The sequence below is a fragment of the Lycium ferocissimum genome, unplaced genomic scaffold, assembly GCF_029784015.1.
Source record: "Lycium ferocissimum isolate CSIRO_LF1 unplaced genomic scaffold, AGI_CSIRO_Lferr_CH_V1 ctg7005, whole genome shotgun sequence".
NCBI lineage: Eukaryota > Viridiplantae > Streptophyta > Magnoliopsida > Solanales > Solanaceae > Lycium > Lycium ferocissimum.
Window position 1 is genome coordinate 65,646 of NW_026726597.1, and position 27,697 is coordinate 93,342.

General features: G+C 41.3%; 1 protein-coding gene across 3 annotated transcripts; it reads left to right on the top strand.

Annotated features, from left to right (window-relative positions):
- Positions 1 to 4,821: 4,821 nt before the first annotated feature.
- LOC132045548 (probable protein phosphatase 2C 12) lies at positions 4,822 to 10,414 on the top strand. Of its 3 annotated transcripts, none has more exons than XM_059436137.1 (10): positions 4,822 to 5,017; positions 5,541 to 5,865; positions 6,470 to 6,581; positions 7,280 to 7,433; positions 7,526 to 7,589; positions 7,976 to 8,083; positions 8,977 to 9,102; positions 9,198 to 9,433; positions 9,581 to 9,783; positions 9,864 to 10,414. In XM_059436137.1, exons 2-10 carry the CDS (start codon positions 5,668 to 5,670, stop codon positions 9,890 to 9,892), a joined length of 1,230 nt encoding a protein of 409 aa, XP_059292120.1. In that variant the 5' UTR covers positions 4,822 to 5,017; positions 5,541 to 5,667; the 3' UTR covers positions 9,893 to 10,414. The 3 variants fall into 3 exon arrangements, with proteins under 3 accessions (XP_059292120.1, XP_059292118.1, XP_059292119.1); XM_059436135.1 differs by having other exon boundaries at positions 4,823 to 5,017; positions 6,410 to 6,581; XM_059436136.1 differs by having other exon boundaries at positions 4,823 to 5,017; positions 5,658 to 5,865; positions 6,410 to 6,581.
- The last annotated feature ends 17,283 nt before the right edge of the window (positions 10,415 to 27,697 follow it).

Genomic DNA, 27,697 nt, shown 5'->3' on the forward strand with positions numbered 1-27,697 from the left:
TGCTTTCCTTTCTCACCACCATTAAAGCACCATCAGAGAAGCTCGTCCAGATCCATTGTTTTTCAGCTTCCAGATCTATTGAGCTATCCAGATCCATCGTTACACCATCGAACCACCCATGTGCCATCGGATCTCTACCCATAAACTGGCAATCTTCATCTTTATTTCGATTTACCCTGTCATTGATCTTGAGTTTGATTTGATCCGGTCTTAGCAAAAACAGCCGGGTAAAGTGTGTATAAACATCTCTTATACATTATTATACAGTGTAGAAGTGTGTAGAAACACCTCTTGTATAAGTTTGTATAATATTGTATAACAATGTAGATGTATACACCTATTATACACTGTTATACAGGTTGATACATTGTCTACAATAAGTGTATAATATTGCATATCGTGTGTATAAACACTGTTGCAAAAAAAAAGTTGGCTATGCGGATGTAAATTAAAAATATGGCTACATGACTATAATATTTTATGTTGGATTGTATAATATTGAAATTATCCCTAAATAAAAAAATATATTTATGCTAAGTTAGTAACTTAGTATTCGTTATGTAAACGTCAACTCCAAGTTTCTTTTCAAGCCTCAAATAGCTAGTATGCTTTCCAACTCGTACCAGACGTGTTCACTATTATTTCAGACAGGTTTATATGAGCTTTTGGAAAATTTGGTAGAATTTCGTCAAATGCAACCATTGTGTTATAAGCAACATACCGTTAGGAATTTGGTTAGACTCTTGACTTCTGATCCTGTTGTGACAAAAGAGTTCTGGATGGAACGATACTTCATATCCACTATCTATCTGAAAATTCTGGATTTGTCCAAAACGTCTTTAGTGGATGTGTTCCCAACAATATTAGCCGTACATGAATTTAGTAATTTATGTGTGCATTTAAGCAGAAAATTGTGAGCTCGGAAATTAGGTGTGTGAAATGCATTATGCTGCTACACTTTCTATTGCAACAGCTGAATATCTTGATCCACAATTCACGCTGTTCCAACAGCTGTGCACAATGACAACAATTGCAACACAAAATAAAATATATGATAATAACAAAAATTTACTAGGGCTAAGCCATAGTAAAAACTTACTCATACTCAGCATTAAATTATTTGCCATTAATTAAGCTATTTGCGGTGATAACGTGTACTAATTAATTATACGCGCTTTAATAATAATACTCATGTTTACGAAAACACTGTTACATGATCAAAAACTTATTGCATTAATTCATTACATTATTTTTTGCTTTGAAAATAAGAGACTACATCACTATTTATAGAAATCTAAAGGAAATATGTTATTTTCCTTATAGTAACTAAACTAAAAGGAAGCTAAATATTCTGTAATTAATAATGTAGATACTAGACTTAGAAGCAATCGAAATATTCTAGACTATTCCTTGACTAAAAGAAAGTAAATATCATACTATTAATGTATCATAATGCAGAGGAAAGTAATTTTTAACAGATACAGATAATGTATTTAATATATATCTAGTTAGTGTCAATACTAGGTGTTTATAAACCTTTTTCAAAAGATTTGATCCAAAAAGGCAAATCTGCGGTGAATTCATGAAATTAGTTTATTCGTATTTGGTGTTTTCACTAAACAAATAAACGCAAGATCCATGTCTTTGATACAAGCTTTTATCACGTAATCGTTACTATATACTTTTACTTTTATTTGCGCTTCTTAAATTAATATACATGTTTGATTCAGTATAAGTATTAAGTATGAAAGTATGGATAGATATTTGTGAGTCCGGCGCCAAAATGGGTTGTTTTTGGAGCTAATAGCCCAAAATAGGATGCATTTTTTTTTTTATACCAAAATGGGTATTTCGTTGGATAACCAACGAAATACCCACAATAATTACTGTTCCAGTCCGGATTGTTGCATTTCGCTACACTTGTAGCGAAATGTAACAAATAATTTTTTTTTTTTTTTTTTTGCATTTCGTTGCTATATGAACGAAATAGGTTTTTTTTTTTTTTTTTTTTTTTTTTTTTTTTTTGTATTTCGTTTATAAAATAACGAAATAGGAAAATATATTTTTTTAATTTCGTTTATATAAAAACGAAATAGGAATTTTTTTTTTTTGTATTTCGTTGGTATATGAACGAAATAGGATAATTTTTTTTTTTTGGTATTTCATTTATAAAAAAACGAAATAAGAAAATATTTTTTTTATTTCGTTTATATAAAAACGAAATAGGAAAATATAATTTTTTTGTTTTTTTGTATTTCGTTGGTATATGAACGAAATAGGATAATTTTTTTTTATTTCGTTTATATAAAAACGAAATAGGAATATATATATATATATATATATATATATTTTGTATTTCGTTCATATACCAATGAAATAGGATAAATATATATATATTTTTTGTATTTCATTTATATAAAAACGAAATAGGAATTTTTTTTTTTTTTTTAGCTTCTGACTTGTCCATGTAAGAAATCCGTTTCCAAAACAAAAAAAAAATGAAAGCTATTGACTAGCTTCTTTTTTAGCTTCTGACTTGTTCATGTAAAAAGAAAAGGAATCCGTTTCCAAAGTTTCTTAAAAAAAATAAAAATTGAAAGCTATTGACAAGCCAATTTTTTAGTTTCTGACTTGTCCATGTAAAAAGAAAAGGAATCTGTTTCCAGGACATAACTTTATTTTGAATATAAATATAATTCTAAAAAAATATAAGGAGAAAAACTAGTTGTAAAGTGGTCAAACTTTAGATGGTCATAACTTTGCGCTCGGACGTCCGTTTTACGCGTTTTTTTTTTGAACTTGCGTATTTTTTCGAGATCTATGTGGACAAACTACCGCAAGGCGGTTTGGCCTAGCCGATTTTTAAAAAAACACCTTTTATCCCATTCAATTTCAATTTCCCCCCAAATTAGCGTGAAATTTTCAGTTTTATTTACTTATAAGATGATGATACGCAATAGATTTCAACGTACAAATCCCGGGGTAATGTAGCTGTGAATGTCAATTTCACTTCTGCGGTTTCAATTTTTGAAAATAAAGCTGACTAATTTTCTAGACATATAAAGTTGATTAAAATAACCTTACAGTAAAATTTTTTTTTTTTTATCCTATTTCGTTCATATACCAACGAAATACAAAAAAAAAAAAAAAAATCCTATTTCGTTCATATACCAACGAAATACAAAAAAAAATAAAAAAAAATTATATTTTCCTATTTCGTTTTTATATAAACGAAATAAAAAAAATATTTTCCTATTTCGTTATTTTATAAACGAAATACAAAAAAAAAAAAAAAAACCTATTTCGTTCATATAGCAACGAAATGCAAAAAAAAAAATTATTTGTTACATTTCGCTACAAGTGTAGCGAAATGCAACAATCCGGACTGAACGATAATTATTGTGGGTATTTCGTTGGATAACCAACGAAATACCCATTTTGGTATAAAAAAAAAATGCATCCTATTTTGGGCTATTAGCTCCAAAAACAACCCATTTTGGCGCCGGACTCAGATATTTGTCGTGAATGCATTGTAGCAGCAAATATTCAAGAAATAGGATCTGGTGTTTTGGACAGCCTGTTTTCTCCAGCTATGACATAATTTATAAATTAATACCTCAACGTGCTCTGCTCTCTCCGTCATCTTTTTATTCAATTTTGATTTTCTGTTTTTTTTCCATCCTTATTTTCTGCAAAAATAGATAAAAAAAATTTGGCAAACAGTGAAACAAACAAATGATATAAACTGAATAAACAAACACATATTTTTCTGGTTGTCGAATTTTCGTAAGCCTTAGAAGTTTTAAATCTTGTTTTGGTTTTCTTTAGGAAACTGGTTTTTATTTTTAGAATCTTTTTGAGTTTGGATTAGTTTTTGAAATTTTCTTTTCTTAACAATCTTGCTTTCACTTTGTGGGGTCGATTATTTGGTAATTGTGACGTATTGTCTCCTTTCTTTTGTGTTCTTTAAGCTATAAATCATGCATGATTTCCCCCCTAATAATTTGTAATGTTAGATAACCCGAAGACTATATCTTATATTACCTTTGTTTTCTCGAAAATTTCATTGTTCTATCAATCTCCATTTTGATAATATTACTCCCTCTGTTTCAATTTATGTGAACCTATTTCCTTTTTAGTTCGTGTCAAAATGAATGACCTCTTTCTTAATTTGGAAATAAATTCATTTTATGAAATGATTTTCAGCCACACAAATATTCGAGATTTATTTTGAACCACAAGTTTCAAAAGCGTTCTTGATCTTTCTTAAATGTAAATGCTTTCATCTAATGGGCTCACATAAATCAAAGCGGAGGAGTATTATTTTCTCATCATCGTCATTGTTCTTGTGTGTGTGTGTTTTTTTTTTTTTTTTTTTTTTATATCTAGAAATTAAATGGTGATAATCAGTATTACATGCTTACTTTTCAAATATTTTACCAAATCATTCAGAAGCAAAGAATGTGAAGAAAAAAAAAACTAATATGATCAACTAAAAAAGCGACCCTTCTGTTTATCTGATTTCTAAATATCTAAATTACATTTCAAAATTTGAAAAAAAAAAACAAACTAATTTTATGTGAAAATGATATGTTGACTTTCATACCTTTTTCTATGACCTTGACAAGCAAAAGGGCGGGAGGAGATAAGTGAATAAAGAAAAGGCGCGAAGAAGCGCAAGTTAGTTAAGGAAGGCGCAGGATTAGGTAATAAACAGCTCAACATATTCCCACAGCTTTTAATTTTCAGTTAAACGCCAAACCAAAAACGAACGGTGCTGTGCGTTTCGGACATGTCCGCACATGCCTATAATGTCACAAAAAACCAACATTTCTACTTAAAAAAAAAAAAAAAAAAACAACCAGGACAAAAATTCCTCCATTTTTCCTTCTTCCCTTCCCCTTCCTTCTTCTCCTCCATTTTTCAATTATTATTGCAGAAACAAGAAATAAGTCCAAATGGCTGACTCCAAAGGCAACCATAAATGGAGTTTCTAAGGGAGATTTTAAAATAAAAGGTAATGGTTGATAAAATGACAGGATCTTTTTTTTTTTTTTGGCAATTCCCTGCCAAATCAAGGACCAATTTATCTGTTTCCTTTTCTCTTTTTACCTTATTCTCGTAGATATGTTTATCTTTTTGCATCTTTATAGATTCTTCAACCAATGTTTTTATTTTTCTCCCTGCAAATATTGTAGTGATAAATACATTTTCCCATTATTCTCCTTGTGTTACGATGAAATGGGTTGGAATAGAGCAGAATATGATTAAAAACAACTGACCCAAACTTGTGTGGTGTTGAGGTATAATTAAATTGACTAATTCTATTGGTATTAATGGGGAAATGTTTTTCAGGGGGTGTGGATTTCTTGGTTTTCAGTCATCATTAATGAATAAAACCTGTTTATATCACACTGCTTCAACTTGGGTATTGGTGGAATTATATTTTTCCAGCATGTGATCGTTTTATTTGATTATATTGTGCTAGATTCTGTGTCTAAGAGGTATTAATTTGGGTGGTTATTATTTGTTTTATATAGGACAACATTGGATTTGCGTTGACTGAAATGGATTAGCAGACAATGGATAAGTAAATTTGGGAAGCTACATTATCTTTGGAATTAATAAGGAGGTTAAATTTTTTATTTGATTTGAAGGGACCGAACAATGTTGTCTAAAGGGGAACATCAAACGGTCCCATTGTCTGTACTGCTGAAGCGGGAACTAGCCCATGAGAAGATCGAAAACCCCGAGATTTCTCACGGTCAAGCTGCTCAGAGCAAGAAAGGGGAAGACTTCACCTTCGTCAAGACAGAATGCCAGCGTGTTTTGGGAGATGGAGTCACTACCTTTTCTGTTTTTGGGGTACGTTTTGATGTTTCTATGTTTCTATCTTATGATTTTTAAGAAATGTGTCTATTTCCTATGCCGTAGCGTAATTTATCATATTGGATTATAGATGTTACGGTGTCTTCTATATGCTCATGATGTCGTTTGTAAGATAATGCTGTCATTTCCTTGTTTGGTTAACAATTCATCACATTGAACAATAGATGTCATGCTGACTTTGATATGTTATGTAGTGTAGTATCCTATATGTTTGAGAAAAAATTATCATGGTACGAACTTTCGACATTTTTGCCTTGGTCTTTCTTTGACTTGTTCTCTATGCAGAATCAACAGTTATCTCAAGAGGGAGAAGTCCTTTTCTTTTCCCTTTGAAGATTATTGGCCAGGAAATAGTGATTCTTGCAAATGAAGCATTACTGTGTTACAGTTTCACCTAAAGCTTTGCATGTTTGACCTAAAAATTCTCTTCTCGACAAATTGTTTATATCTGTAGTCACACATCTCTTTTTTATTATTATATAATTGCTGTCATGTAATTTTTATTTCATTCATTTTGTAGTTATTTGATGGGCACAATGGGCCGGCAGCTGCTATATATACTAAAGAGAATCTGTTGCAGAATGTCTTGAGCGCTATTCCCGCAGACCTGAACAGAGATGAGTGGGTTGCAGCATTGCCTAGGGCTTTGGTTGCAGGATTTGTCAAGACAGACAAAGAATTCCAAGAAAAAGGTACTGGTTGTTTCTATATAGAAGGGAGCTATTATGAAATCCTAACCTTAAGTTTCCATGAAAATGTAAATGACAGAAAAACTGTGTCGTTTTGATGCTTGATTAAATATAATACAAAATTCATATGGGCCTGTTACTATTCCTTTTGAACAATTGGATTTGCTCATATAACTTAACTGATGAATCTCTCGGGGGTTTACTATAACTTGAAATGACCTATTAGAAGTTCTCATTATAGTCGTTCTTTTTCTGTTGGACTTTGACTTCTAAGATCTTGGATTGCAACTATATATAAACTTTTTTCATGAAGTGCTCCTACATTACCTATTTGTCTTTGGGATGGTGAAAATTAGCAACATCACAAAAAAGAAAAGCGGAGAAACTCTGCCTGGATTGCGTCAAGCTGGGGTCTTTTCTTCTTTCATCTGCATACCTCTCCTACTTTAGATGCAAGAATTGTTATTTGTCTTCCATTTCAATGCATTCATCAGCTCCAACATATGTTACATGTACATTCTCCTGCAGTTGCTGAATAGAATATTATGCTTTTTCCTTCAATCAGGTCATGCTTGTAATAGTCATAACTCCAATTACCTTCTTTCCAGCATGATGGAATCTTACCATAGAAAAATCAGTTTAGTTTCTCCCAATAATAGTATGCATATATTATTCTGAAAAATTCTTGTGTAATCTTGCAGCACAAAAATCAGGGACAACAGTCACATTTGTTATAATTGAAGGATGGGTTGTAACAGTTGCATCAGTTGGTGATTCTCGATGTATATTAGAATCTGCAGAAGGAGGAATTTATTATCTATCAGCTGATCATAGACTAGAGTGCAATGAAGAGGAGTAAGATTTGTGCCTTTTATGAGTTTTATTAGTTCATGAGTATGGGCTTGCCTCTTGAGTAACATTTTAATTATTTATTTTGAATTGACCAGGAGGGAACGCATAACAGCAAGTGGTGGTGAGGTTGGTCGACTTAATACTGGCGGTGGTACACAGGTAACTTTTTGTTAATGCTTGGACATCTTATCACTTGTTTAAAAATGATAATGCAACCCATCCCCCATGTAAAGGTACAAAAGAAGCCTCTTCCCTCTTGTCTCCTTGAAGTCAGAAGCTATAGGCCCATAACCCATTTCCTTCTTTTGTGTACTCAAAACATTTACGAAGTGTGGTAATTGATGGGAATGTACTAATGATCATGAAACAATCACATTCTGTCCGATATATACCTCTTAGTAGCTGCTTGCAGCAGGAACTTATGAATCATTTCTTTTATTGGCATGTCACAATTTCCATTTATATTCTTTCACTTGTCTATTTCTGGGATTTCATTTATTTTCTTTAGGAAGTTTGTCTTACCAAGTGATCCAAAATGATTTCAGATTGGTCCTTTGAGATGTTGGCCTGGTGGCTTATGCCTCTCGAGATCCATTGGAGATATGGATGTTGGCGAGTTCATTGTTCCTGTACCCTACGTAAAGCAAGTGAAGGTTTGTCTATCATGCGCTTCCTCTTTGCATTTTCTGTTTTGGGTCCATTGATCAAGTGCATATTTCCTTTGTGTATCTGCAACTACATGATTTCAGCTTAAAAAACTTCTAAGCATTCACTTGGGAAGACTACAACTTTCACCCACTTATAATTGTCCACATCAACTTTGGGAAGATGAAAGTGCAATTTGAAGTATCCAAAGATTGAAGCTATACTGTAAATCATCTAGTATTTTTTTTTATTTGAAAGTTGCAATATGGTAAATTTCCCCTGGATCTCTGCTTTCTTAACGGTGGAGTGGAGTCTTGTCGTGATTCCTTTTCTCCTCCATCTTTCCTGGAAAAATTTCCATTTTTTGTGATTTTGGCATTCTTTTGCTGTGGATGCTTCTTTTACGAAACGTAGTACTTGTTAAAGTATCTAAGCCAGTCATGATATGTTCACATGAGAGGTAGACTGGTAGTATAGCAGATCCAGAATATACCCTTTTCCTGTATCTTTTTGAATCTCTGCATTTAAGCGCATGTTTTTTCTTTTATAAGGAAAAAAAAAAACATAGCACTGCCATTGAGAGTAATCATGCTATCCAATTTGAGGGTAGATGGAGCTGGACTTGATCATATCCACGCCGCTGGACGTGATTTAATAATATTTGACTGTAAAGTATTTAATGGAAATCAATGCAATATATGTTTTACCTATTTCAGAAAAAAAAATGTAATTTCTGGTTTCCAGGTCCTAAATTGTGTATTCTTCATGTGGACTATCCCTTTTATCTAGGATGTCAGCTTTTAGACATTCCTGAATACTTTGATTTGCTAATTCTATTCAAGCTCTTAATTTCTTTTGCATATTAAACATGTCCTGAACATGTTAAACATTATGCGAACAGCTATCTTCAGCAGGTGGAAGACTAGTAATAGCAAGTGATGGTGTCTGGGATGCTTTGTCTGCAGACACGGCTGTAGAATGTTCTCGTGGAATGCCTCCGGATGCTGCAGCTTCTCAAATTGTTAAGGTAAGATATTTATTCCATGTAGGTTAATTTATGATATTATATAGCTGATTTAATTTTCTTATTATCTATTCTCACCTCTTTCTGCCAATTTGCAGGAAGCCGTGCAGCCAAAAGGGATTCGAGATGACACAACCTGTATTGTGGTTGACATACAGCCCTCAGAAAAGCCAAATCCTCCCCAGCCACCACCCAAAAAGTCAGGGAAAAAAGTGTTTAAGTCTATATTTCGCAAAAAAGCTTCTGAGTCATCGTCTAATCCCGAGAAAGATTATGATGAACCAGATGTGGTGGAAGAACTATTTGAGGAAGGATCTGCGTCACTTTCTGACAGGTCTGTGTCATGCTAAGTGTTCTGAGATGCCAATTTAGTTGCTATATGCATGTGATGTCTGACGCATTCACTGTCACAAAGAATATACCCTTTAGATAGTGCTGTGGTGTAATAGTGTTCATATTAGCTCTCTTCATATGACTGCAGGTTAGACGCAAAATATCCAGTTTGCAACATGTTCAAGTTATTCATGTGTGCCGTCTGTCAAGTAGAAATAAAGCCTGGAGAAGGTATTTCAATACATGCTGACTCCTCGAATACAAGAAACCTTCGTCCATGGGATGGCCCTTTTCTTTGCTCAAGCTGCCAAGAAAAGAAAGAAGCCATGGAAGGAAAAAGACCTTCTGGAAGTAAGACGACTCATTTCCTGCATAAATGCTACTCTTCTGCCATAAACATTACTGATCATCCTTTGTTTTAACTTTTGTAGATGGAAGATATAGTAGTGACAGCGACTAGTTAACCACCACATGCAACTACTAACAATTACTTCACCAATGATTATAGTTGGCAATTCCAGCATCATCGAATGAACATTTCTTCAGTTTCAGTAAACAAATTATATTATTGCTTCTGTGGCATCTCAAATACAAGCGCCAGTCGTTCGGGTTTGCCTCTTTTAGGTTAAAAGCTGGAGAGTGACAAATGCCTTAGTAAACTGCAGAGCCACTTTCTAAAAAGGGGGTTCACATTTCAAGTACATCTCTCCCCAGCTGGAGGTGATAAGACTATGGAAACTTAAGACCATATATACTGATTCTTTTTTCCTCTGTAGAATTGATAGTGAGTGAAAGGCATTGTTCAGTGTAACTTTATTAGCTAGTAAGATTGTTAGGTGGTTTTTTCTTTTTTTCCTCCTTGTTCTTTCCACTAGGATAAAGTTGTTGATCAACCTGTTATTGAATTTATTCTTGTATCATTAATTAATTCCTTTCTTTAAAACAAGAAGGGGTAGCTATTCAAATCAGATTGTTCTCTCAAGTTGTCTCTTTGGCCTTTTAAACAAAGACATGAAATCTATGTATTTCTATCTGATCATTTCATCCTTCCCTATGTGGAAGCATTGAATGTACATTACCCTATTTGTCTGGCATGCCATTTCACCTCTTTTATTTCGACTGCCTCTCGTGAAATTACTATCAAGTCTGGTTTCTTGTGTAACAAAGTGACTATATATATCTAAACATCACAGATGATCTTCTTGGTATGAAATAACTTTTTCATTTGTGAAATCACATTCTTTCAGATGATCTCCCAGAATTTTTTGGCCTTTTTTAAAAAAAAAATACGAAAAGGAAATCTTTTCTTATGGCCAACCTCCTCCGTAGGGGCGAATTTATGTGTAAAAAATGGGTCACGTGAACATATGGTCACCTGACTAAACTCGGTATATTATGGATACAGGCATTCCGATTTACAATCCATAAATCCCACTCAGCTAAAAGAAATACTAGTGTTGTAGTGCCATCATAATCATTTACGTAAAATGTAATGTTTTTTATTTTAAAGTTGCAGTTGTTTGAAGAAAGAACTCAAAAAGGTAACATGAGAACTTGCTTTCACGCCAGCAATGGCGAAGTCAATCGTTTTTTCAATTAAGAATCAATTTTTCCTTAAATCAGTTTTTGCAACTAAGGAACTCTGGAGTTTACTAAAAAAGGTTTAAACTCCAGTAGTTGTTTTTGGAGTTCCAACAACACATTTCAAACTTTATGAACAAATTTTGGAGTGCGAATGTTTAATCTACAGTAGTTTTTTTGGTAAATAACTAATCATTAATTACCAAGTATGAGAATTACGGAGCAAGAAAACACACTAGACAGCCCCCAGTCTTGTTCTCAAGATTCTATCTATCAATATCATACTGAACCTCAATCAGAATGTAGCATTACATTAAGGATAGTGTATACGGTCAATACCGGATATAACGTGCCCGATGACATTCGAACTGAACCGGAGGGGCGCCTAGACCGGAGATGGGCATGGAGACCATTTGGTCCACCACCTTTATCGTTGGTCCGGTATGGCCGTTGCTCCGGGGTAGCCGTTGGTTCGTATGGCCGTTGGTCCGGTACAGCCGTTGGTCCGGTATGGCCGTTGCTCCGTTGTAGCCGTTGGTTCGTACAGCCGTTGGTCCGTGTGGTCGTTGGTCCGGTACAGCCGTTGCACGTGAGCCACGCGTCAGTAGCGTCCTGCCATGGTCAGCCACCAACCATGCGTGTGTCGATTGCACGCCAATTCAATCCCACCAAATCCGTTCGTGGTCAGTCCTTGTCATTATTATTTTATTTAGTTCACATTGTACGAAGCCCATGGGGGCAGCACTATAAATATGGGACACCCCCCTCCTTTGGAGGGGTTGGCTCCTTTACTTTTCAAGAACATTTGTAAGAGAAGAACCTCATATATTTATTCTCCCCCTCATTCATCCGGCTAAGGCCGCTTCTTTTTAGATTTATTGCTAATAATATAATTCATTGCTCATAACGTTTACATCTTTGGCCGCTTTAGCGGTGAGCCTTCAAATCTACATTTTCTCTATCTTACATACGTCAAGAACAAAGCACATATCCTATACCCATTCACAAATTCAATTGGTTATCCGATATCGGGGTGGGTTTGGCGCCCACCGTGGGGCTAGGATAATAGTTCTTAGTCTTGATTAACTTGTCAAACTCATTTAAACCGTAACTCTCGTTCGTCTCGTCAAAAACAAATCTATGGGCGACGTCGGGCAATCCGGTCACGTTAACAACACCGAAATTGTGGCGAGAAAATGAGGGCCGAACGACGGGGCCGCCGAATCCCGCCGACCCGAACCCCGTTGACTCGAGGAGGGGCTCAATCGGCAAAACACCGTGGATCAAGAGAATGCCGCCCCTACCGGCCACCGATCCTCTAAGAACTCATAACTCCGTTACATTGTCTCGACCCAAAGCGGAAGGAACCGGAGGCACCGAATGACGCATTAATTTGCGTCTCGATTTTCGAGATGTTGCAGAACAAAGAGCAGATCGCCGAGCAAGGAATGGCGATTGCCGGTTGCGAGGCGGACAAGGGGAAGGCCGGGCCGAAAAGGCCAAGGGTGCACGTTGGAGAGCGGAAGGAATGAGCCGCGGGTGGTCGAGCAATGATTCGGGGCGGTTCCTCCACCGAGGTCCTAAAGATGCTTGAGACTTTGGCAAAACGGGTGGATTCGACCGAGAAGAAGGCCGAGACATATAACTCTCGGGTGGACCGGATACCGGGGGCCCCGCCTTTCGAAGGGGCCGAATTCGAAAAGGTACATTCAAAGGCCTTTCCCACCGAGTACGGCCCCAAAGCGATTCCAAAGAGGTTCAAAAAATGCGACATACGTAAATACGACGGCACCACGGACCCGCACGAGCACGTGACCTCATATACCCGCGCCGCCAAGGGGCAATGATATGGAAGAAGACGAAATTGAGTCGGTATTGCCGAAAAGTTTTGGAGAAACTCCGTCGAAGGGAGCGACGCGGTATGACCATCTACCCGAGCACTCGATCACGTCGTTCGAAATGTTGGGTCGACGCTCGTGAAGGCCCGTACCGTGCCATCAAGGTGCGTGCCCGTAAGGCCGACATCTTCCGGATTACGCAAAGGGACGACGAGTTACTAAGGAGTTCGTCTCCCTTCCGGAATGAACCGATGGAATTACCCCGGTGCCGAAGAATGGGCCGCACAAAGCTTTCACAAAGGCGGCTCAATATGCCAACTCTGTTGCCTCGGCCAAGTTGAAGGAAAACTTGCTAGAATACGAGGCCGTAACATGGGCCGATGTCCATAATCGATATGAGTCGAAGATTCGGGTAGAGGATGACCAGCTCGAGCTCTCTCCGGTAAGGTCAAAGATGAACAGAAGCTACGAGAAACTGAGGAAGGGTTACGAAGCGAAGCCCGAATCGACTAAAGAAAGGTTTCGACCGTACTCGCACCCGGAGCGATCAAATTTCAAGATGGAAAAATCAAGGGAAGGCCCGAGCCACCTCTCCGGTCGAGGTAGCAGAATGGACACGGGACATGGCCAAGCTTGGCCGGGGCCCTCGTTCGTCGTGCTAACACCGGAGTTCACCAAAGAATAAAGGTCCCCCAAGGATTTCGGAGTACAACTTCAACGTCGGTACTTCGGATCTTGTCTCGGCCATCGGTCGTGTTTCGGATGTTCGGTGGCCGAAGTTTTTTAAGGGAGTATCCCGGCAACGGGATCCGAGCATGGTTTGTGAATACCACGGAACCCACGGTCACAAGACCGAGGATTGCCGCCGATTGAGGCTGAGAGAAGGTAGCCCGCTGTTGTTCGGCCACCTCCGAGATCTATTGAGCGAACGATCCAAAAGCCATTATAAGAGAGAGAAGTTCATCGAAGGATCGAACCGCCGAACACCAAAGATGTGATCAATATGATAGTCGGGGGAATTGACGTCCCTAGGTGTCCCGTGAATGGAAGCGGACAAAGATCTCCGTTGTTCGGGGAAAAGCGTACCGAGATCATTTATCCGGAGCTTCCATCTCCTTCGACGACGCGGACGCAGAGGGCGTCATTCAACCGCACAATGACGCGTTGGTAATTTCTGTACTTATCTTTAAGACTATGGTTAAACGTATCTTGATTGATCCAGGTAGTTCAACCAAGATCATTCGAATGGAGAGTGGTCGAAAAGTTAGATCGCTTGACCGAATCGTACCGGTACCGGTACCTCACAGTTCAACATGGCGAGCGAAACCACAAAAGGGGAGATCTCACCGCTCCCGTAAACATTGAGGCCACCATTCAACACCGTTCTACGTGATCGAAGGGGACACGAAGTATAATGCGTTATCGCGCACCCGGATACATAGTACGGGGGCGGTATTTTCAAATATCGCATCAAATGCCGAAATTTCACCTCGGGGGAAAGTGAAACCATCCGCGCGAGCAGCCCCCCGCAAAAAGGAGATGTTCGCCGTAGAGGAACCGCGCCCCCGCCCCGAGGAACCGCTCAAGAAAAAAAGGGTATAACCGAGAAGCTGAGCCCCCCAATAGCAATCAAAGAGTATCGGGCGGATCCGAGTAACGAGAGGATGACTTCGGGATGCCCCGATCTTTTGTCACGCCGGACGACCTGACGCAACCAAGCCGACCATGGAAGAATCGGGAGCGGTCATCATTCTCGTTCGAGTTCTTACCAGTATTTAAAGGTATACTCCGGGCACGGGGTTTACCCCGAGCTCAAGCACAAATTAATCGAGTTTCTTCGAGCTAACGTCGATTGCTTTGCATGGTCGCATATAGATATGACAGTATATCACGTAAGTGGCTTCACACAAGCTCAATTTGGACGGAAAGTTCTCCCTGAAGCAAAAAAGGAGGTCCATGTCGGAGTCAAAGCATGCCTTCATCAAAGACGAGGTAACAAAGCTTTTAAATATGGGTTCCATCCGGGAGGTAAAATATCCGGATTGGCTTGCTAATGTGGTGGTGGTGCCCAAAAAAGGTAATAAATTTCGGATGTGTGTCGATTATAAAGATTTAAACAAGGCGTGCCCGAAGGATTCATTCCCGCTACCGCACATCGATAGAATGATCGATGCTACCTACGGCATGAAATGTTAAGTTTTCTCGACGCTTACTCCGGTATAACCAAATCCGGATGCACCCGAGGATCAAGAGAAAACATCCTTCATAACCCGATATGGGACTTCATCGTTATAACGTCATGCCTTTCTAATAAAAAATGCCGAGGCAACTTACCAACGCCTAGTTAACGGAATGTTCGAAGAACATATAGAAAACGATGGAAGTTTATATTGATGATATGGTTGTCAAGTCCCGGAACAGAGGACCATCTAAAGCATTTGTGAAACCTTCGATGTGCTCCGCATACAACATGAAGCTTAACCCTAGAGAAGTGCGCCGCCCGGGAGTAGGTCCGGCAAATTTTGGGTTTCATGGTATCGAACCGGGATCGAAATCAACCCGGACAAAATCAAAGCCATCGAGACATTGAGGTCGTGAACAAAGATAAAAGGAGTACAAAGGCTCACCTAGAGAATAGCGGCACCGAGTCGCTTATATCGAGGTCCTCCGACAAATGCCACCGTTTCTTCTCTTTGCTCGTAAAGAAGAACGACTTCGTTTTGGACACCGGAGGCCGAAGCAGCTTACGAGAGCCGAAAAGGTATTTGACCCCCCGTTGCCGCACACACCGAAGGCCGACGAGCCGCTTTTCTCTACCTAGCCGTTCTCCTGTGAGTAGCGGTGAGTGGCGTTGGTCCGAGAGGAATCAAAAACGTAATTCCCTCGTCTATTATGTGAGTAGAACTGGGGGATGCAGTAAACCCGGGTATCCTCATTTGGAAAAAATGCTAGCATTGGTAAGCGCCTCCGTAAAACTCAAACCTTATTTTCAATGCCACCCTATACGTGTTGTGACCACTTACCCTTTGAAAAAATATGCATAAACCGGAGCTGTCCGGTAGGTTAACGAAATGGGCCGTAGAAATTAGCGGGTACGACATCGAATATAAACCCCGAACGGCCATCAAATCCCAAGTCTTGGCCGACTTCGTAGCCGATTTTGCCCCCGCAATGGTCCCCAAGGTCGAGAAGGAACTCCTGCTGACCTCGGAAGAAACCACGGGCATTTGGACTCTACATACGGACGGGGCCTCGAACTTTAAAGTGTTCCGGCCGGGAATCGTCCTCAAAAGTCCTACGGGATATCATTCGACGCTCAATTAGAATCGGCTAAATTGACTAACAACAAGCCGAGTACGAGGCTATGATTGCGGTTTGAGTCGTCTCGGAGCATGGGAGCCGAATGCATCGAAGCTCGATGCGACTCGCTCTTGGTCGCAAACCAGGTGAACGGTGTTTTCGAGGTCAAGGATGAACGGATGCAGAGATACCTCGAGAAAGTCCAAGTGATACTTCACCGATTTAGAGAGTGGACCGTGCAGCACATACCGAGGGAACAGAAGCGAGGCCGACGCCCCAAAACTCTAGGGGTCCCGGTCGATGGGGAGGAGATCAACTCCGGTGACCGCGTTGCACCGTCAAACACGGCCACAGAAAACGGACACGCCGAGATAAACACAATGGGACTAACGGGATTGGCGCAACGGTACATCGACTACTTGCGTGACGGCAAGCTCCCCGAACGACCCAAAGGAATCGCGGTCGTGGGAAGGCGTGGGCCTCGATTTTGCTTGGCGTGATGGTCCGTTGTATCGACGATCTTTTCTCGCCCACCGGCTAAGTTCGGGCCCCGCGAAACGTGAGTATGTCGAGAGAGGTCCACGAAGGAACCTCGTGGCAACCACTCCTATAAGCCGAAGCTCGGTCCGCAAAATCATCGGTGGCCGGTTATTATTGGAATAGGATGGATGAAGACTCTAAGAATTTCGTCCGAAAGTGCGACGGTGCCGTAAACACGCCCCGATGATTCACCACCGGGAGTTACCGCACTCGTGGTCTCACCGGCCTTTCATGCCGGGAATGGACATCGTGGGCCCGCTACCCCAAGCGCCGGTGTAAGGCCCGTTTCATTCGTTTATGACCCACTATTTTTCTCGGGTCGAAGCACAGCCTTCGAAAAGATAAGAGAGAAGGAAGTCGACTTCATATGGGATCACACATCATCCGCCGTTTCCGCATCCCCTCGCCGAGAGCACCGCGATAACCGCCCCCGCCGCGTGCGCAAGGCCGGGCCGCTTCCGGCAAGATCAAGATCAAGAAAATCGTATCAACCCCGTATCACCCATGCGCGAACGGACAGCGGAATCCACGAACAAAACAATAATCCAAAGTCTAAGGAAGAGGCTCAAGTCGTCGAAGCACCGTTGAAAGACGTAGACACGGGAGTAAGGTGCCGCGGGCTTACGACCACGTCCAAGTCGAGCACCGAGAAACACCATTCTCGTTAGTTTACGGGCCGAAGCTCTTATCTCCGTAGGTTCCCGTGAACCGACTCTCCATTTTGGTGTACTCCACCGGGGAGTCAAACGAGAAGCCATGGCTGTGAAACTTGACTCGCGGACGAACTACGCGAACGCGCGCTCATTCGCATAGCGGCTCAAAAACAAAGAACGGAAAGATACTACAACCGGAGATCCGGGAGCCTTTCGAGCATTTCCAAGTGGGGGACTCCGTGTTTCGAAAGGTCACCTTGCACACCAAAACCGTAACGAGGGGAAGCCGGGGTCCGACCCTGGGAAGGCCCGTACAAGGTGACCGATAACGTGCAAAGGATCGTACCGCTAGAATCAACGGATTCGGGCAACGACTACGCAACAATCGGAACGTGGCTCACCTAAAGAGATACTATCGTTAAGGTATGGCCCATATCCTCTCATTAACCTTTTCTCATTTACGTAGAAATCGAGAGCAAGATGGAAAATAGAGTTCAGTTCTGAAACACGTGTCGCACTCTTTTTCCTTAGAACGGTTTTATCCCAAAAAGGGTTTTCCGACAAGGTTTTTAACGAGGCAACAAGTACAACGTGTTACTGAACAAGTATGAAGGGCAAAACGAGCACTCACCCGGAGGAAAATAAAAGACTCACCCTACCTCAAGGCCTCTGACGCACGGGGAGTACCGTGCCCACACCGACGACGACACCGATTAAAGTGGACGGTGAAGATCCAAATTTGCTACGGCAAAATAAGGCTGGCCACCGGCCATAGCCCCCAATGCGGACCAAAACGATCATAAAGAATCGTGTCCCATCCAAAATTTGCTACTTACAAAATAAGGCCCGCCACCGGCCATAGCCTAATGTAAGGACCAAAACGATCACAATGAGAATCGTGTCCCATTTTTACTTGCTCGCAAAAGAAGAAAGAGTCAAAACTCTCATATATACAAATGCTTTACAAAAATAAAGTTGTCAATAGTCAATAAAGTTAACAACTTCCCTTAAATTGCATCACGGATAGTAAAGGCAATCGGCCCAAAACTCAAATAAGACCCCCAAACGGGGCTGCCACTCTGTTAGCCAAGGCTGAGAAGGCACCGGCCTCAAAACAAAGTCGAACTAAAATGTCGACTCTATGAAACTAGTCCTTCAAATCTCGGAGACGACCGAACTCTCGAAAAGTCTGATAAAAACCGAACAACCATGATGAATCGGGCGACCACGAGTCACTTTATCAAGAAAACGGACCAACAATCGCAAAGAAAGATAATGACGAACATTCAAACAAAGAAGCCGGAAAGATACACTTTTCATTTATATACAACGGATGTTCTTACATCAAGAAAAAGAAAATGAAAGTTCCATGAAAATGGAAATAAAAAGATAGATGCCAAAGTAATGGCTCTACACTATCCGACATGGGTAGAGAGGAGATGAATGTTCGACTCGGGTCCGCCGAGTCATCCGACTCGGACCTCGAGAGCGCGGTTGGCCTTCTCCTCCATTCCTTTGGCTTCTAGTATCGTACCGGGTGTTCTCGAGGCCGTGATCAAATTGTCGAGGGGGGCCAGGCGCCGAGACTTCCACCTCTCATCTCCTAACGACAAATAGCGGTACGAGCTCCCCGCCGCCTCCACACTTCTCCATGCTCCCTCCAAATCCGCCTCGCCTTGGCCGCCGGGCTTCCAAATGAGCCCGGTTTCTTTCGAGGTCATCTTGCCGGGTCGCATCCAACTCGCCCTTAAGGTCGTCATTAGCTTTATTCGACCCCTCGAGTTCGGCTCAATACCTTCACATATCCGGGCCCGCTCCTCGGCCTTTTCCTCAAAACTCGGGCTGCGCCGTCGAACAAGGCAGCCCTCGTACCTCGAGCTGCCTCTCGAGCAAGCCCACAGTGTCCGCCTCACCAAGTCCGCTCTCTCGAAGTCGGGAGACCGTGGCCTCAAGTTCATCCAACCGCGTAGAGAATTGGGTTTTATCCCGCCAAGGGCATCTTGCTCGCCTCGAGACTCCGATTATAGTTGGTCATGGCGGCTGTGTCGCTCGCCAAACGACGGTTCTCCTCCCCAACCGCATCGAGCTCGGGCGAAGATTGGCACAGCATCGCACCACCCTGGGCCAACACTCCCTCCTTCTCCGAAGAAGCGGTGTTGATATTTCTCCGTCTCCTACTTCGGGCATCGAGCTGGCCCCGGAGATCGTCTATCTCGTGTCGGGCATGAACGAAGGCCTCGTTAACCAAAGATCACACTCGCGTATAAGACAAACCAAAGGACTTAGGCGAAGAATGGATGGCATTCGAGAATAAAACTACGTGAAAGAACCTTACTCCGCTGTTCGCGCGCATACCCTCGTTGATAAGGCAATCGGCCAAGACCCCGCCATTTTGCGTTTGTCCGAATCCGAAACGAGAGGCGCAACAGCTCGCTACGCCCATCGGGCGTGATAAGAAGCTAAAGTCTTGGGACAAGGACTACCGCCGGGACGGTTCTCCGAGGATCCACGGAGCCGGAAAACATTCACCAAACTATCCCCGGCACCGCATTCGCATGCTCGGCTGGCCGGCCTAGTGGCCCGGAATAGGAGGTGACCGAAGCCCGTCGCTTCGCAAGAAGTTCCGAGGAGTCCCCGAGAACATGTCATCAAAGTCATCCACACGTCGAGCCGGGGAGGGATGAACTTGGAGCGCTCAAGTGCTTTCGGCAGCGTCGGGCCTCGCGCCACGGCGTGTGTTCGTACCCGGGAGATGGACGAACACCTGTGGGGGCTTCGATCTCCGGTTCTCCAGCTGCCTTTTCACCGGCCTTAGCAGCGACCGCTTCCCCGGATCTTTTCCTTTGCAGGGGAGTATCTTCCGAAGAAGTTTCACCTGAAATGTCGACAAAGTCAATCGACCGAAGAGGGACCGGTGAAAGTATTTCTTCCGCACCGAGTGGGGCAGGAACCAACGGGCCTTCGCCGATAGAAGAAAGGGCTGAACGGAGGCCGCCTCCTCCGAATTGGGGCCACAAGGGACCGGGCCGACCCTCCGAACGACGATGCCGGCTCGGCCTCCTCCTCGATGATCGGGCAACACCTCCGTGCTTTCTTCCTTTTTGTTGTTCGCGCTTCGAAGTCCTCTTTCTTTGGCGGCACCGCCAAGGACACGGGAAGAACCCGCCGTGTCGAACCCGGATGACGGTGAGACAGCGGCTTCCCGGCTCTCGCCTCGAGGCCACCGAAACCTCTGGGCAAACCCGAAAGGCAAAAGCAATGACGGGAGATAGTGAATTCAAAGTGGCCACGGGGCAAGAGGAAGCACAACAAACACGTAATGGAATAAACATATTACCGTGGTTTTGCGCCGCCCACCGCCACGAGACAAAGCGGGCTCCATGTCCGATTCTCGTGGGTGTCGGCGGAGGAAACGCAAGAATCCATTCGGCTCGTATCGGCGGGATGACGGGAGGTACGTATCCGTTGGCCGAGTAAAGGAAAAGAGAAGGCAATGAGTCGACAAGATCAAAGAATGAATAAAAACAACTATCCCTTTTTCATTTAGTGTAATCGAATTAGAAATGAAAGTAAAATGTTGGCAAACTTCCCAAACACCCAGGAACTTAAGTAAATAGGACCCGATTACCTTGTAAGACCTCACTCAGTTGACATCATGAATTGTAATGTACGTAAATTTGGTACGCCGCCTCATTTGACCGATAAGTGGGCCCATCGTTCCCGTATTTTCATTATTGTTCCAAGTTTATGATTCCAGTGACGAGATGAGAACGTCAAGCTATTTCTTGAATTCTCAACTCTATTCATGAAAAATGTCTATTTTTAAAGATTCCAAGTATACGAAACGAGGCCTTACGATCCTGGTTCATGTTTTCCCATGATATTACTTTTCATTAATAGTCTCGCCTTATATTAATCGTTCCTTCAAGGTGAGGCAGCGCCCCATAAATATGTTATAATATAATCAGGTTTCCGACCTTACGTCACTCCAATGGATACATAATTTTCTGGGCTTTCTCGCATGCTTATACGACCTATGTATATGAAAATGTATAAGTACCGGGGCGGGGGGGAAGGGATACATGGGAAATGGAAGGGACCATGTTTCATTGCCACACTGTCACCGTTATCATCCCGACGCGGATGCTCCTGGACGCGGGATGCCCGACGCTGGATGCCCTCGGTCGAGCCGAGTATTTCTGCCGTTAACGTGGCGCAGCCGACGCTGTTCGGTGCTATGATACTATGACACACTATGATATGCTATGATACTATGATACACTATGATATGCTATGATACTATGACACACTATGATATGCTATGATACTATGACACACTATGATATGCTATGATACTATGATACACTATGATATGCCATGATATAACATGATATGACATAAATTCTATTTTCTATGTCTATGAAAAGAAATGTTTTTTTTCTAAAAAGGAAAACAAGCATGATGGTATCCACCCAAAAGTGGCATTCACATGTACAAAAGTTATCCTCTTATCTCATCACATGTTCTATGATCCCATGGTATCGTCGTTCATACTTATGTTCCCGTTTGTATTATTTTTCATGTTTTTACATACTCGCAAGACATTGCTCGCATCACGCCCCTTGCGGGCGCTCGGGTTTTCATGCCGCACAGGTGCACCAGATGAGTAGAAGCCATTGGCGAAGACGTTCCAAAGAGATTACGGTAGCTCCATTTCATTCCGGAGTGTTGCCGAGTCGAACACTATGATATGGTTCCATGTTCTAGTGCTAGAGACTTATGTGATACAAAGGTCATATGTATAGTACGTTGGTCCGTAAGTTTACCCATAAGCCGATGTGTTGTTATAGGTTGTATTACGTATTTCGCGTGGATTACAGCATAATTACTGGCACAGAGCCGGGAAAGCATACTTGTTTCCCGAAGAAGTTCTCAGGGGCATTCATGCCAAGTGATCAAGGGCCCAATATGAAAATGAGTGTTACGATAGATGTAGGTTCGGCTTCGGCTCCGATTACGCGGGACGGTGCCCATCACACCCTAGTAAGATGTGGGTGTGACACTTTCTATAACCGAGTCTTTCACAAAATTCCGTCATCACTTATAGTACTTGTATTTATTGGCTACACTGCCGTAGATCCATTACCACACCGTTATCTCGCTTTCTTCTTATTTCTTCCAACTACCTCTTCTCTTTCTTACACTCGCCATCATTTCCGTTATTATATAACTCTTATTCCAAACTTTCCCTACGCGTAACTTGATAAGCCTTTCTTATTCGTTCTATAGCTCGCTTTTCCGTTTCACACTTGCCTTTATATTCTAGCTAAATAGATCACATCATAGCTGTGGCGACTTTCCCACTAGGCTTCACTTATTTTTATAACAATCCTCACTATATTCACATTATATCTTATTCGTAATCAACCCTATAATGTAACACTTCTTAACCCTTTACCCTTTCTGATCAACTTTATCCTTAATATCTCACAAGCTGTCCTATCCATACATTCATATCCATCACAATTCTTTTCCTTTGTACTCTTGTCTTAATCATACTATTACTTCTTTTAACTATAAGCTCGTCGTAATTCATCCCTCGCTATCAATTCAAATTGTACCGCACTTAAATAACACTTTATCAAGATTTACTAGCCCTTTTCCGAATCATCTCTTGTGGATTACAAAGGCCTCTCCAAATTTGTCACACCGATCTTATTAGGGTGTGATGGGCACCCGACCCTTACTTAGGGCCGAGCGAACCTTCGACTCTTACCGAGAATAATCACGCCAAACTTTTAAATCAAATGAGATAAAATACATAGCAAAAATTTTCGTAAATATTCTTTCTCGTAGCCTTCAAATCGAACAAATTTATAATCATACAAAATTCAATACACAACACCTGACCGACATATCGACTGACGAAAACCACTTACGGATCGACAATCCAATACCCACGACGCTGTCCGCAAAGTCTCTAACATACATCCAAAAATCATAACAAAACAAACCCTCGATTTTGGCACTTCTCCGGAGATTGAGTACGACTCCAACCTCCGAGGGCCGTGACTAGTGCCCGGACCGGGCACCCAAACATATCTATCAAACACTATCTCAAAGCATAACGAACGCGTATACGCATATATCAAGCCGACAAGGCTATGCTTCAAACTTAGATAGTTTCGTAAAAATTTTGGCGTAAAGTTTCTTTGTTTTCCGGACTATCCAAAATAACCCTGCGCACAGAAAATACCAACAAAGGCCACACAGGCCAACAAAAATATCATATATACATATGCGGACCGGCACGTTAGCGGGATCACCCAACACACCGTATACAAACACAAACATACGGAAGTAGGCACACCCCACAAAATATGTCCACGCACTCTAGACAGACAGATTTAATCATATGACGGGACAGGCCCCCGCCGTACCCAAAATAGTCCAAATATAGATAAGAACATACATGACAAAGATATATACTCAAAAATGTACGCTCCGGATCAAAGGAGCAATCCAATATAGCAGGGAAGCGTTTACTAAAAGAGAGGATCACCAACGTCTGTACCTGCGGGCATGAAACGCAATTTAAGAAAGGGGGTCGCACGATAAGAAGTACCGAGTATGTAAAAGCACAGAAAGTACCAAATCTGCACTACGAGCAAAATAAAAATACGAGGGAAAATACCGAATCAATATAACAAAATATGTACCGAAGACATATATACATAATGCAAATCAAAATCATGCAAAACGCTCTGTGAATGTGGTCACCCTCCGACGCCGGTGCCACAACACAAGATACCTTATAGTTTCAAATCTCCGTACATCTCCGAATATATCATATCATATCATCATACAAATTATATCATATCATCATACAAATCATATCATAGGCCATATCACAAGATAACCCGGTAATCCAGAATCGGCCCTATGGCGAGGTCTCGGAAACCGTAACACAGCATACTACCGAATTTAGCATAAGGCTGTTATATCCCGCACTTTTGCGCATTTGGAAAATTGGGAATAATCTCGACTTGTGGGAAATAAGGCTATGTTTCGTCTTACTTGATGTATGTTGTTATTCATGAAAATTATTGATGCGGAAATACGAATGAAGGCTAAGGGCAAAATTAGAATTTTGGAAAATTGTTTCGGGGATTACAATAATTAGTTAAATAATTGGGCCAAAAAAAAAAAGGAAGAGGCCCAAGTGTGTGTGTGTGGCCGGCCATGCTCCATGGCCCAAGCCCATGTGGGACTTTTAATTCAAGCAATTAAAAGGATGACCACCTTTTCATTTTTCATGACAATTCAAGAACTTTCAAGAAGAACAAAATTTGGAGAGCAACCTCCATGCCATTCGGCCAAGGATAGAGAGAAAAAAAAATTGGAGTTCTTCCATCTTGATCCAAAGAAATTATTTCTCCTAGTGTTTCTACTAATTCAAGAGCCCTTTTCAATATAGCATAATTATTAGAGCAAGAAAAACAACAATTTTTGCAAGGGAAAACTTGAGTCAAGAAAGAAGGTGATTGGAAAAAGGTAAGAATCAATCTTCCTTTTATGTTATGCATAGTTTATGTGTGTGTTGTAGCATGCAAATATGAATGAAATTCATGAAAAAAAGGGAAGTTGAAGTTGAAGCCGTGAGTAAGGAAGGTTGGCCGTGTGGTGTGTGTTGTGTTGAAGAAGTAGTGAATTCATTGTATTTAGCATGTTTAGGTGTTGTTGTAATGTGTAGAAATGTGTGTTATGAATATGTATGTTGAAGATTAGAAGTTTCGGGATGAATTATGGTTTCGGTGGAAAATTTATATACTTTGTGAACATTTTGTAAAATGATACGAAAATGCTTCCTAATTATATTGGAATGATCTTGGCTAATATAGAAATATGAAAATATTGACCTTGACTTGAAAATGCAAAGTGGGATTGGGAGATGTTGCGTTATTTGGAAAAGAAGACAATATATGTTAGAATGCGTTTCAATTCAATTGTTGATGTTATTGGCGTTGTTGTTGGTTTGGTTGTTGATATTTGGGCCGAGTTGAATCTCGGGGATGTTATGTGTATAGGGGAGATGCTGCCCAAATTGTTATAAAACAATATTGGTTAAGCTTGGAAATTGTAAGTTCCATGAATAGTAACTGGTCAATGTGACCATTTGCAGCATTTTGGCGAAACTATGAAGGTGAATTGGAAAGGCGTAAGCCAATAAGGTATGTAAAGCACTTCCTTTCCTTCCTTTGGCATGTCCTAAGTGTGTTAGGCCAAGGTTCGAGCTTAGGGACGACTCTACTCTTAAAAACCCAAGTTTGAATTTGACTTTTTTCATTCAATAGAATTGAACTAAGAAACTCATGTTTTGTTCAAATGACCGTTTAAACAATTAGTACTTGTCTAAATGGAATTAGATGGCCTTGAATCTTTAGTACATGACTCCATCAGGCCTAACGATGACAAATTGGGTACACCGCCTCAACTTGACCGAGGTGGGCCCACGTATTCCGAGATTTCCTTATGATACATCGTTTTGACGTACTTAAGCGAAACTTAAAGAAAGCTTTTGGTTATTACCTTAATTACTAAAAGATAGTTGTTTGACTATTCCATTGAGTTGTATAACATGTTTTGACACGTAAAACGATCTATGAAGCTCATAACTTTCACTTACTAATTCCGATCAATCTAAACTTGCTTATGCACTTCGAATGTCGTAAAACACATTTGGTCCTCGAATTCGGGAAAGTAGTCCGGTTATTTATTTGTTATGTATATGATTACATGAGTACTATACGTGATGTTTATATGATTTATTCACCGAGTCCCGAAAGGGTCGGCACGACCGAGTCCCGAAAGTGGTCGGCACGTGATACGAAGATGTGATTATTCACCGAGTCCCGAAAGTGTTCGGGGTACGACCGAGTCCCTCATAAAAGGGCCGGTACGGACGCATGCGACATTTCACCGAGTCCTCGCAGAGGGCCGGCACGTGTATGTATATATGATGATATTATGACATGACACGGATATTGATATATATGACGCACGATTTAAGGCAAGTCTTCTGATTCTCTGTCTTCTGATTTGTGTTGATAATATATTTGTTCTGTGAACCCCAGCCCAGTTATGATCCTGTTTACTATATTCTATGCTTTACATACTCGACATTTTCCGCATCGACTTCTTTCTTCGGGGTCGCGTTTCATGCCGCGCAGCATGTGTACTCGCTTGGGCGAGCCGTCACCAGGACTCCCGTTCGGCTATTTTGGAGTGCTCCTTGTCCGGAGCCCGCATTTTGGTACGGTCTTTGTTCCATTCGTGTATATTTGTTCGGCACGGCGGGCCCCGTCCCGTCATATGACTTTGTTACTCTCGTGTAGAGGTCTCAGACATGTCCGTGGGTGTGGCGGTAATTGTACAAACTATATGCACGTATTGTAGGTTTGGGCGTTTATTCATCGCGCCTTGTCGGCTCGCCTATATATGTATATATGGACATGTTGGCCCGGTGTGGCCTTTGTTGGTATCTTCTGCTTGCGTAAATTTTGGTTAGTAAGAAAATGAGGAAACCGCCCGAATTTTTTTTAAAATACCTGAGTTCCTATTTTTGGCTTTTGGTACGTACGGGTGCCCAGTTCGGGCGCTAGTCACGGCCTACGGGGTTGGGTCGTGACAAAGGCGCACGATCACAAAACCGGCCCGGGAACCGGTGGATGAAGTCATAATAAGGCACGAGCGAGTCGTGAGCAACTAATGCAATTTATATATCAAAACGCCTTTTTGAAACTTAATAATGTCATATGCTAACTCTTTAGTCAAATAATTCGAACAAGTGGTCAATACGGGTTCATTTCATAAAAGTACTTCCAATATGGTATCTATGATTCAAAATAATATTTAGAATATCGTGACAGTCGAAACATTATTTTATGATGGCCAAATTCATAAACAAAAGTATTCTGCCGTCATTTTTCAAAAATAAAAATAATAGAACAAATAAGGGGGTCTCAATGCTAGCGGGCCCACCTCGGATCAAGCCGAGGGGGCGGACATAAATCTTGGACATTTAGAGTCTATGAGACCATACATGGAGAATCCGAGGCGATTTGACTACATTTGGATAGTTTTCGGACATTTAATTACTTTTCAAGCAAAAGGAGGCTTTTAAGGTTCAATTCAATTGAATGAATAGTGCTCGATTTCTAATTCGGATTTCAAGGAGCAAACTAATTGCCTTCGAGGCTACAATATCGATCTAGTATGCTTAAGGCATGCCAAAGGAAAGAATGGGTAGCCCTACATACCTTATATGCGTCTTACGCTCGTCCAAAACTCAAA

Excerpts from the sequence above, each read along its gene's own strand:
- LOC132045548 (XM_059436135.1), top strand. The coding sequence starts at position 5,668 with ATGTTGTCTAAAGGGGAACATCAAACGGTCCCATTGTCTGTACTGCTG. Across the intron at positions 5,866-6,409 it reads CTACCTTTTCTGTTTTTGGG|TTATTTGATGGGCACAATGG; the intron begins GTACGTTTTGAT and ends TTCATTTTGTAG. Across the intron at positions 6,582-7,279 it reads CAAAGAATTCCAAGAAAAAG|CACAAAAATCAGGGACAACA; the intron begins GTACTGGTTGTT and ends GTAATCTTGCAG.